A 12,606-nucleotide genomic window follows, 5' to 3' on the forward strand; every position below is an offset into this window, starting at 1 on the left:
GCCAGAGACGCCTTCATCACACTGCGGGTTACCTGAACACACACACACATTTGATTCATTTTATTTGGAATGACTAATACTATTAAAACAACACAGCATCCAAATAATCGTAAGGAGCCCATAATGTTTCACAATAAAAGCAGCGTGCAACCATTGATGATCTTTTGCGTGGCACTAGACACTCAATCCATTCTACGTGCATTATTAAGTAAATGGATTAAGGATAGAGATGGCATCGTCTTCTCCACACATGAAGACTGCCTATTATTGCAGATACAGAACAATACTTTGCAATTTGTTTAGAGTTTTTTTTACTGAGTCCGGCAATTTGTAGTCCTCTCACACACAGTTTATGAACATGCCCAAGGCTACCGTAAATTAAAACCACCAACTTTGTGTTGTAGCCACACACTTTCAGAGCATTCACTAATGGTTGATATTTCAGCATTTTTTCTGAATAGCACAGATCCATGTATGAGTCAAAACAACAGCCTACTTCCATAATCAGAATGTTTTTCAGTACTTCATTCACAACAACAATATCAGGAGTGTTTGGAAAATCTCTAATGACAGCACTCAGAACATGTGCATTACTGCTCAGTGATGGAAACCAGTTCATTCGTACAGTCTTGTTAGTGTATAGTGCACTGTGCACACTGACTCTGTCCACCTCTTTAGCTGTGATGTTCACAATGCGATCGTGACGTGTGATGTACATGCCTCTGAACGCGGGGCAGCCGTTCATTATGTGCGCTGTTGATTCCACCGTTCTATCGCTATGTAATAAGCAAAAGGGCTCGTGGTGTTTCGGGTACCACACGGACAGATTAAACTTTGTAGGAAGTGTTTGTAAACGAGCTCTAATGACAAACTTAAGAATAGTGTGGTCAATAGCGGGGTTGTGTAGCGCAGTGTGTGAGACTGTGTGATCCGCGCTCTGCAGGCAGGCCAGTTTGCCCTGCAGTCGCAGATGAGTCCAGTAACTGCGCTGCTGTGTGTAAAACACACACACACACACACACACACACACACACACACAGAGTATTGATCAGTACAGTATTGTCTTAAGTATTGTTGTGTTGCATGTAGTCAGAATGCTCATCAGCCAATCAGAATCGAGCGTTCTGCCGACCCGTAGCATCAGAAAGGTAACTCGGCGGTCCGCTCGGCAGTGTTTTACCGTGGTAAATCTGCTCAGTGTGTGATCTGAGTGTGTGTTTCACCCTCGGGTCTCATTATAATCAGCGCAGCTTCGTCAGCTGTAATGAATCCAATTAGGCAGAGCACATATTTATCTGCAGCCCCGGCGGCGGGTGTAATTAGCTCAATGTTTCCACACTCAGACACATCAGATCACATTCATCCCTCATTTACTGACCGAGCGCTGAATTCACCACAGGATCCTCCTGCTGTTACCACTCATACTGCTGTGCTGCTGTTTGACGGGGCAGCTCACCTGTTCACACTCCTCTTACTCTGAGCTTCAGTCCTGTGTCTACTCTAAACATCTACAAACTCTTAAATCAGTCAGCATTCTGTGGACACGCACAACACATAGTGGTGTTTTCAGAAATAACGAGTTCAAAATGATGTCAGTTTTTCATTAAAACAAGCTCCATTATCTTACGTCTACGGAGAATCGTCTCCTGGCGCTCTTCTTGCCCTCCGCCACCACCTGCCAGTGCAGCATGCGCGAGTGTGTGAGATCCGTGAACAAATCTCCGTACGTCCAGCGCACAAACACTGATCCATGAGAGAACTCCACTGAGGAGATGTGCGGCGCTTCGGGAGCTGATGCACACACACAGAGAGGTACACACATACACACAAACAACACACACACACACACACACACACACACATTGTATTATTTTGATTATATTTTCAAAAGACACGCAAGACTCCAAACAATCCAGAAAGTCAGTGTGTAAGATAGAAGCGTACATACATGCACAACTCACAACTCAAGTGTGAAGATACAGGTTTAAACACACACACACACAAACACACACCTGTGATGAAGCTGACAGTGGAGGTGTCGCAGCAGCTGAGCGGAGGATCGCCCCATGTCACCATCGTCACACGGAAATTGTAAAACCAGGCGGGCAGCAGATCTGTCACTCTCTGCACACACGCACACACACACACACACACACACACACACACACACACACACACACACACACACACACACACACACACACACACACACACACACACACACTTTTATTTATATATATATATACACACAATAAAATGATTGGCAGTATCCGGATGGTTTAATCAGTTGTCATTGGAGAATAACATATCTTGGAATGTTGTGATCGACCAATCAGAATCCAGTATTCCAGAGAGCTGTGTAATAACCACAGATAACCCGAGTTAACCTCAGACCTCATCTGAACTGCATTCTCCCTCATCAAATAAGAACTGCATAATCACACACACACACACACAGCTAAACACACACACACACGTCATAATTACTGATCATCTTAATGGACTGATTACAGACTCCATCATTACTCACTCTGAAGCAGAAATAAAGCCTGAATCACCACATCTGCGGGATCCTCAATAAACACACACTCGTCTGCTTAATTAAACACACACACACACACACACACACACTCTTGACTGGAAAACAGCTTTTAGTTCAGTTCAATATTCCCCGATGTGTTGGAGGAGGATTATTATATATCAATACAGATGAATCAGTCAGTGCTGGGTTTATCGCTCTTATCTGTGGATGAGCAGCTGTAAACAGTCATAGAGCATTTCATTAGACCTAAAATACCATTTATTAACATTAGATATTAAAATATTTTAGTAAAATAATATAAAGTATAGTAATTGATCTGTTGTGGTTGTTCTCCAGTTGCTATGGTAACATCTGTAGTAATTAATCAGCTGTGATGGTTCTACAGTTGCTATGGTAACAACAACTATAGTGACTAATCTGTCGTGGTGATTCTACAGTTGCTATGGTAACACAACAACTATAGTGACTGATCTGTTGTGGCGATTCTGCAGTTGCTATGGTAACACAACAACTATAATAATTGATCTGCCATGGTGATTCTACAGTTGCTATGGTAACACAATAACTAGTGACTAATCTGCCGTGGTGATTCTACAATTGCTATGGTAACACAACAATTATAGTGACGAATGAGTCATGGAATTCTACAGTTGCTATGGTAACACAACAACTATAGTGACTAATCTGCCATGGTGATTCTACAGTTGCTATGGTAACACAACAATTATAGTGACGAATGAGTCATGGGGATTCTACAGTTGCTATGAAAGATGTTTTTGTAATTTTTTTACTGTAAATATATCAAAACTTTTTAGTACTTTGTATTGTTAATAACTTAATTTACATAACTTTTTTTTAAACCTCAGATTCAAGATTTTCATATTGTTTTATCTCAACTATATATTTTCCCAACAAATCATCATTTCATTGATTAGCTTTCAGATGATGCGTAGATCTCTATTCAATCTGTTTTTTTGCTCCAGGAAATAAATTAAACACAAAAAATTGTTAGAACTGCAATGTATAAATAAATATACTGGAAAAAACTAACCATAACTAATATCAAGCGTGTTATGTTCCCATGTGTTGCGTGTGTGTGCTGTGTTTACCACAGAGGCGATGACAGATGCGGTGGCGGCGATCTCGTAGTACGTGCTCCATTGCGCCGTCTGCGTGGCCGAGTTGAAGAAGAAGGTCTGCAGGACGTATTTCCGGAAAGCCACATTATACGGCCTCTGCCAGCTCAGGATGACGGCGCTGGGACTCAGAGGATACACGACCAGATCACGCACACCTGTCGGCTCTGTCATACACACACACACCAATCACAGAGTAAGTCTGAGGAAGGGGGCGGGGCTAGAAATTGTACTATAAATGACTTAATAGTACGTGTACATGGTGAAACAGTCACAGATGTGTAAATGTGTGTAAAAGCGGCAGGATGCTCGCTCACCTATATCGATGATGACTGGTTCAGACGCGGGGCTGACCAGCGGCCCATTAGTGTGGTAAACCACCACGCGGTACTGGGCGCCGGGGGTCAGGCTGCTGATGATGTCACTGGTGATGTTCTCCTATCAGAGGGAGAGCAGCAGGTCACATGATCAGCATGCGATCATCAGTAAATTCTCAGGTGTGCATGGTTTTATACTGTTCAGATGTACGTAAAGGTTAACCTCGGAGCAGTAGTTGAGCTCCATGCGCTGGCTGATGCTGGGCCGCAGACACGTGAGCGACTGCACCGAGATCAGACTGCCATTGTATGTGTGTGTGGACGGAGCCCAGGACACTGCAGCTGTGCTGGAGTCCAACATCTTCACACTCACGGCCTGCGGACGCTCCTGTGGTTGCTCCATCCACTCACCGGACGGACCTGCTCACACACACACACACACACACACACACACACACACACACACACACACACACACAGATATGCACACATAAATACATATGCACACACATACACACACACACACACACACACACACACACACACACACACACACACACACACACACACGGATATGCACACATAAATACATATGCACACACATACACACATGAAAACACACACACATGAAAACCCAAACATGCATACACACACTCTCTCACACACACATACTGAGGTAGAAGGTGAATGCGGTGTTGGCTGAACTCTCTCGGGCTTCGCAGTCTCCAGCAGAGCTCAGTGTTGTGACGTGAATGCGATATGTTCCCGATTCGGAGAGTTCCGCCAAGAACTCATGTGTGTTTTCATCAACCGTCGCAGTTTCTGTGGAGTTTCCTAAGGAAAACACACACTGTTAAAACACACCAAGCCTTTCGTACATAGTGTAGTGTAGAAATGGCTCATACTAACAGTCCAAACTAACAGAGAAATTATTTAATTGAATAAATTAAACGTTGAATAAGTTTAACAATAATTGAATAAGTTGAACAATAATTGAATGAGTTGAACAATAATCGAATAAGTTGAACATTAATCAAATAAGTTAAACAATAATTGAATAAGTTAAACAATATTTGAATAAGTTGAACAATAATTGAATAAGTTGAACATTAATCGAATAAGTTAACCAATAATTGAATAAGTTGAATAAGTTTAACATTAATTGAATAAGTTGAACATTAATCGAATAAGTTAAACAATATTTGAATAAGTTAAACAATATTTGAATAAGTTGAACAATAATTGAATAAGTTGAACATTAATCGAATAAGTTAACCAATAATTGAATAAGTTGAATAAGTTTAACATTAATTGAATAAGTTGAACATTAATCGAATAAGTTAACCAATAATTGAATAAGTTGAATAAGTTTAACATTAATTGAATAAGTTGAATAAGTTGAACAATAATTGAATAAGTTAACCAATAATTGAATAAGTTGAATAAGTTTAACATTAATTGAATAAGTTGAATAAGTTTAACATTAATTGAATAAGTTGAATAAGTTGAACATTAATTGAATAAGTTAACCAATAATTGAATAAGTTGAATAAGTTTAACATTAATTGAATAAGTTGAATAAGTTTAACATTAATTGAATAAGTTGAATAAGTTGAACATTAATTGAATAAGTTGAATAAGTTGAACAATAATTGAATAAGTTGAACAATAATTGAATAATTGAATAAGTTGAACATTAATTGAATAAGTTGAATAAGTTGAACAATAATTGAATAAGTTGAATAAGTTGAACAATAAATGAATAAGTTGAATAAGTTGAACAATAATTGAATAAGTTGAATAAGTTGAACAATAATTGAATAAGTTGAACAATAATTGAATAATTGAATAAGTTTAACATTAATTGAATAAGTTGAATAAGTTGAACATTAATCGAATAAGTTGAACAATAATTGAATAAGTTGAACAATAATTGAATAATTGAATAAGTTTAACATTAATTGAATAAGTTGAATAAGTTGAACATTAATCGAATAAGTTGAACAATAATTGAATAAGTTGAACAATAATTGAATAAGTTGAACAATAATTGAATAAGTTGAATAAGTTGAACAATAATTGAATAAGTTGAACAATAATTGAATAAGTTGAGCAATATTTGAATAAGTTGAATAAGTTGAACATTAATCGAATAAGTTGAACAAAGAATAAGTTGAAAATTAAAAGAATAAGTTGAACATTAATCTAATAAATTAAACATTAATCAAATAAGTTATACAATAATTGAATAAGTTAAACAATGAATAAGTTGGAAATTAACAGAATAAGTTGAACATTAATCGAATACATTAAACATTAATCGATTGAGTTAAACATTGAAAAAGTTAAACATTGAATAAGCCGGAAACTAATTGTTTAACTGTGAATAAGTTGAACATGTGAAGTATGATGTGAATGCGTAAGTGTGTGTCTGCGGGTACCATTGCGGTAGATGTAGATGTTGAAGGCGTCGTAAGCAGTGTGCGGTGCTGGCGGAGACCAGCGCAGCTGCAGCAGGACAGGTGCCAGCGGCGTGGGCATCACAGCAGGCATCACAGCGGGCTCCAGGGGGATGCCCAGCGCTGACCCGGGTTCATTCGAGTCCTCGTATTCTGGCACCAGCGCATTCACAAACCCCTCCTCCTCCTCCTCTGTGGGGGCGGGGCTTACTGTCTGCCACGCCCACAGACTCTGTGTGCTGCTGTTCAGTGTGGGTTCAGCTGTGACTGGTTCAGATTCAGATTCATTTTCTGATTCAGACTGGTTCAGTTGAGTGTGTGTGAGGTTGCTCTCGGTGTTGAGTGTGTCGCTGGTCGGCTCCTGCTCTTCATACTCTGGCAGGTCACGCTCCCGCCGCACCACGGATGCATTGTGGGAATTCTTCAGAATGGCTCCGGTTAGGACGGGTCCCGGCGGCCCACGCCCGCTCAGATGAAGGATCTTCAGGGACACGTTCAGAGGAGGGTTCGGGACTGCAGATGGAGGACAACTGGGTGTTATTATAAGAGAATATCATACTCAGACAGAACACTGACACTGATTAGCAGTGTTAAACTGTAGAACATGTATTATAGTAAACTGTGGAATATTACAAACAATAAACAAATATTGTGTGTTTAATTCGGTTAAAATAGTACAAGTCAAGTCAAAAGTGACCCTAAAAGCACAACATACACAAAGCCACACACTCGGCAATCAATGGAAACCTTGTTTCTTTTAGGATTTAAACTTTGATTTTCTTATAGATTTAAAAAATATATATCAAATCAAAGCATTTAGATGCAAACAAAAGCCTAAAAGCACAATATTAATGTCATATTAAATTAAATATTAAGCGTAAATGATGTTAATTAGAACTTCTTCATCTTTGATTGCGGTGTCCTGCTGTGAGACATCAATAATTAAGAGCGCAGAGCCTCATTCAGTGCGTCCTCAGCTAATTAGTGCTGGTGTGTGTATATGTGTGTGTGTGTGTGTGTGTGTGTGTGTGTGTGTGTGTGTGGTACCGGTGCGATGCTGCTGAGGATTATGGGTAATGTCGCTGCGGCTCAGCAGAGCGCTCCTGTTGACTGAAGCTTCAGAGATCAGCTGGAAGGTGATGTTGCTGTAACACACACCTGACAACCAGTGCTTGAACACGGTTTTACCATGGAGGAAATCTACAGAGAGAGAGAGAGAGTGAGAGAGAGTGGCATCAGACACACACACAGATATATACACACATAAACACAAAGACACACACACACTTATAAGGACCACCTCAAAAATGAGATGGTTCATTGGATAAATTCAAACATAAATACATATACACAAACACACACATAAACACACACACACACACACACACACGCATAAACACACACACATTCTAGCAGCTTGATTTTCTTTTCTGAAAGCAGCTGAGAGTGTTCTTGTCTGTGTTAGTGAGCAGTGTGTTGCTGATGTTCTTTTGACTTCACAGTGTCTGCAGCGATTCAGAGGATGCGAGCGTAACGGTCACACACATCCGGCAAGTGTGTGTTTATGTTGTAAAATAATAGAAAAGTAGCGCATTAGAGAGGAAAAACACATTCTGTGTGAACGGCCCCTCACAAATCTGTTTTCACAGATAAACAGGGATGTGCTTAACACTGATTTAACCTGATGTAGATGTGTGTGTGTGTGTGTGTGTATGTGTGTGTGTGTGTGTAAGAGAAGGGCAGCGCAGTGCAATTCAAGAAATCTAAAGTTGAATATATAATATATATTATGTTAGAAGCGGCACGCTGGCTCAGTGGTGTCACACTGTGCCTTTACAGCAAGAAGGTCTCTGGTTTGAGTCTCGGCTGGGTCAGTTGGTGTTTCTGTGTGGAGTTTGCATGTTCTCTCCGTGTTGGTGTGGGTTTCCTCCGGGTGCTCCGGTTTCCCCCACAGTCCAAACACATGCGCTATAGGGGAACTGATCAGTTAAACTGGCCATAGTGTATAAGTGTGTGTGTGAAAGAGTGTGTATGGGTGTTTCCCAGTACTGGGTTGCAGCTGGAAGGTGAAGGAAAAGGAATGAACAAGTATATTTTATTTTATAAGAGTAAACGTATGTGTATATGTATCTCTTTGTGTCTTTGAGTGTGTGTGTATATGTTTGTGTGTGTGTGTGTATATGTGTGTGTGTGTGTGTGTGTGTGTGTGTGTGTGTGTACCTTTATAGAGCATGTATCTGCGCTGGTGTCCCTCCGTGTAGCTGATGTTGACTCTGGTGAAGATGTTTCTGTCTGGAGAGCGAATCTGAAACACCACAGCGGTCTCTGGAGACGGCGCATAGTCCCACATCTCCACACTGTCTAGAGGAAGCGGCTCTGCGCGCACACACACACACACACACACACACACACACACACACACACCAACATTAATGTTATTTAGTGTAACTTATTTTTTTATACCAGAGGTCTACTGAATGCTGGACTCTGATTGGCTGATGCTCACTCTCAGGTGTTTGGTTATTGTCAGATAAACAGCTAAAGTAGTTCCAGCAGGTTTAGAGCGCATCACAGCTCCATATCACTCCGCTGATGATTAGAGTTATTACACAGATACAACAGTCAGACAGTTCGTATGTGTCATCAGAGGGGGAAAGCCCCACCCACTAGTGACCCTCATTAGCATAAATTAAGATCAAAGCCTGCAGGGTCAGATTTAGAGAGTTAGGGAATAATCTCTGTGTGCTATTCTCAGCTCAAACACACACACACACACACACACTCTCTAGACACAGCAGAGACGTGTTCACGTCAGGTTTTGGCTGAGCAGTGTGTGTGAGTGTGAGACACTCACGTGTGATGATGCTGCGGGTGGTGTGTGTTCTGCCGTCGGTCATCAGGCTGATGGAGTACAGCAGGCCGTGGTACGAGGCGTTAAACAGCAGCGGTTCGGGGAGTGTGTGCGCGTCGGCCGCTTGCTGGAACAGCAGTGTGTGTGTGAGCGGCTCTCCGGACACTCGCACCGCGTACTCAGACACACCCGGCCCAATGTCACCATCATCCAGAGACATCAGCATCCGCACGCCATCCTGGAGCTGCACACGGAACCCAGCGGCACTCTGAGGACACACACACACACACACATTATTATATGATGAAAAGAGAGAGCAACACCGAATATTTTAGAGAGAGCATCACACACACATGTACACATATCATTACATGATGAGAAGAGCAACACACACACACAGACATATCAGAGATATCTCACACACACACACACACACACACACACACACACACACACTTTATTATATGTTAAAGAGAGCAACACACACATTTCAGAGAGAGCATCTCACACACACTCACACACTCTCTCTCTCTCACACACACACAAACACACACATTATAGAGAACATCACATAAATGTGTGTGTGTGTTTGTTTTTGTGTACATGTATGTGTGTGTGTGTGTGTATGTTTGTTTTTGTGTTAGTGAATGTGTGTGTGTGTGTGTGTGTGTGTGTGTGTGTGTGTGTGTGTGTGTGTGTGCATGTGCATCTGATAGTATGTGTGTGTACAAGTATCTTTGTGTGTCACAGTTACACACACACACACACACTTGCTGACGATGCTGTTAAACTAATGAGATGCACATGAAATCTGCATATTCAGATTGAGGGGTGTGATGAGCTCATGAATATTCAGAAGCTGTCGGACATTCATATTCAGTGTGTGGACGAGCTTCAGCCGGACGGAGGACAGCAACACAGACAGAGAGGATTATGGGATTACAGCACACACACACACACACACACACACACTCAGTCATTACAGTGCAGATGTGAGACCGTATGAGGATCCGCACAGAATGATGATGCAAAAGTCAACGTCACAGCTGAAACACACACACACACACACACACACACACAGACAGTCACACACACTCTCTCTCTCAGACAGACTCTCTGTCATCAACACAAACAGATCGCAAACAAACACACAGAGACAAGCGCACACACACTCACAAACAATTCAACAAACACACATTTACACGCTCTCTCTCTCTCACATGAACACACACACACACACAGATTCACACTCACATGCACAAACTATACCTCTCTCTCTCTCTCTCTCTCTCTCACAAATATTATCAAACGCTTCAACATACACACACACACACACACACTTGCATGCACGCCCTCACTCTCACACATACCCTATATCTCTTTCTCTCTCTCTCTCTCTCTCTCTCTCTGACACACACACACACACACACACACACACACTGAAGCTGAATGAGGGTCACAGTGTGAATGGCGGGGGCCGTCAGACTCTTACAGCTGCTGATATTATCATGCAAACGGAGACGCAGCTCCACACACACACACACACACACACACACACACACGATAAAGAAGACCACAACACTAAATATCTCACATATGTCCTTCAGAAACTAAAAACACACCAGTAGTCCATCTGAGAACTGTTGTATGTTTCAGATACACACACACACAGAACTTCAGCTGAAGGTGTTCCTCAGGAGATCTTCCACACACACACACACACACACACACACACACACACACACACACTCACACACACACACAGAGCTTCAGTGCGGTGTGTTTCTACAGCAGAATATTAATATTTACTGTCCAAAAAGACATCAGTATTGAAGCTTTATAATCCGCAGAGCAACCTCACCTGCTACAACCACAACACAACACAACACCACACAGCAGCAGCAGCACACAGAATAAGACACACAGATACACTGCTGTGAACTGAACTGAGGGAAAGAACTACAATCCCATGATGCATTGCACAATCCAATTAAAAACACTGGAGATATAAATGTGTCACCAAACATGCACGCGTGTATAAACTCTAGTGTTGTGGTGCTCTCTGTTCACTGCATCTCTGTGATTGGTGGATGTTCTGCACAGCATCATGGGTAATGTAGTTTCATCATGAGTATTCTGCATTATGCTGTTGTTCTGTCAGCATCCGCTCTTCAGTCATGTTGTATGGGATACTGTTTGCGGGTCCGCGCCGCTCCTCACTTGAATGGAGAAAATGTTTGTTTACGGCCACTTTTTCAGTCCTGTCACGCTTTAAAGTGAATTTTATTTAAAGTCATCGTGTACACATCAGACTCTGAGCTCGCTGCATCACAAACACCAAAACTTGAACAATTTATAAAAAATGCATCTCTTTCTGACCATCAGATATTGAAAATATATTGCATTTATATTGCGATCGTGATTTTTGAAAGTATCGCAGCGCTTTGTAAATGTTTATTATCACCATCTGATGAGTCTCCCCATACGGTTTGATAGAGAGCTTGGACCCGGAGGCCACTTTGCGTGATGTCACACTTATCAGGCAGATTAGCCAATAATTAGCAGCCTCATGAACAGTGGCGTTGTGAGGGGGGGGGGCTTTGGGGGCTGTATAGTCAAAAGCCCCTGAACGTTCGGAATATGTTGCACTTAAATACAAATAGGTTGTAGAACATTTATTTTGTTATCTAACTGCTTAAAATGAGCACATACATCACGCGCTCTACTTCAGTCAGAAAAGTGGGCGTGTCCAGCTCTGTTTAGGGGGAGTGTCGGAGGAAGAAAAGAGGCTTGGTGTGGGAGTGTCTATTTGGGTGCGCTGACTTTCAGAGTCAAAACACACAACCACAGCGGACAAAGTGACTGTGTTTACATGGACATCTGTAGTCGAATTATTTGCCAAATTATTAAATGGTGGACTTTAACTGCAGTTTGGCTCTTTCATTCAGGGAATTCATTCATGCCCCTCGCCACAAACGAGATATTTGATTCGAGGAACTGCTCTAAGTGTGTATTTTTCATGCAATGTTTGATACCACACGGCGAATGAGAGAAAAAAAACCTCCGCATTTCCCGGAAACTTAGATGCACACGGCAGGCAGTGTCAGAAAGCTGTGTGTGTTATTCCGGTCACAAAATGCGGTGAAAATCCAACACAAGGTTAAAGTTTGGTTGTGGTCCTAACATATTACAGTGCAATAGTTAACTTAGTTTGATACGAACAAACTGAATAAACAAAGAGCACTGGTCGCTCACTTCCCAAATCTGTAGAGACAGGACAATCACCAGCAACTAGAGCCGC

General features: G+C 41.6%; 1 protein-coding gene across 21 annotated transcripts in view; it reads right to left on the minus strand.

Moving 5' to 3' along the window:
* The window catches only part of ptpro (protein tyrosine phosphatase receptor type O), a 55,426-nt gene that overhangs the window by 10,348 nt on the left and 32,472 nt on the right, over positions 1 to 12,606 (minus strand). For all 21 annotated transcript variants that reach the window (XR_015481893.1, XR_015481892.1, XR_015481891.1 and 18 more), the window contains 11 exons: positions 9,309 to 9,573; positions 8,675 to 8,830; positions 7,502 to 7,654; positions 6,437 to 6,967; positions 4,668 to 4,829; positions 4,219 to 4,415; positions 3,996 to 4,116; positions 3,652 to 3,845; positions 2,013 to 2,124; positions 1,628 to 1,791; positions 1 to 32 (listed from right to left, as the gene is read on the minus strand). The exon at positions 1 to 32 is cut by the window's left edge and continues 89 nt beyond it. Coding sequence is in view for 17 of the 21 variants with exons in the window: in XM_087246419.1 (XP_087102545.1) it covers positions 1 to 32; positions 1,628 to 1,791; positions 2,013 to 2,124; positions 3,652 to 3,845; positions 3,996 to 4,116; positions 4,219 to 4,415; positions 4,668 to 4,829; positions 6,437 to 6,967; positions 7,502 to 7,654; positions 8,675 to 8,830; positions 9,309 to 9,573 (2,087 nt within the window). In the remaining 4 variants the exon portion in view is untranslated. The remainder of the gene's footprint in view (positions 33 to 1,627; positions 1,792 to 2,012; positions 2,125 to 3,651; positions 3,846 to 3,995; positions 4,117 to 4,218; positions 4,416 to 4,667; positions 4,830 to 6,436; positions 6,968 to 7,501; positions 7,655 to 8,674; positions 8,831 to 9,308; positions 9,574 to 12,606) is intronic.

The sequence above is a fragment of the Danio rerio genome, chromosome 4 (genome assembly GCF_052040795.2).
Source record: "Danio rerio strain M-AB ecotype USA chromosome 4, GRCz13ab, whole genome shotgun sequence".
Taxonomy (NCBI): domain Eukaryota; kingdom Metazoa; phylum Chordata; class Actinopteri; order Cypriniformes; family Danionidae; genus Danio; species Danio rerio.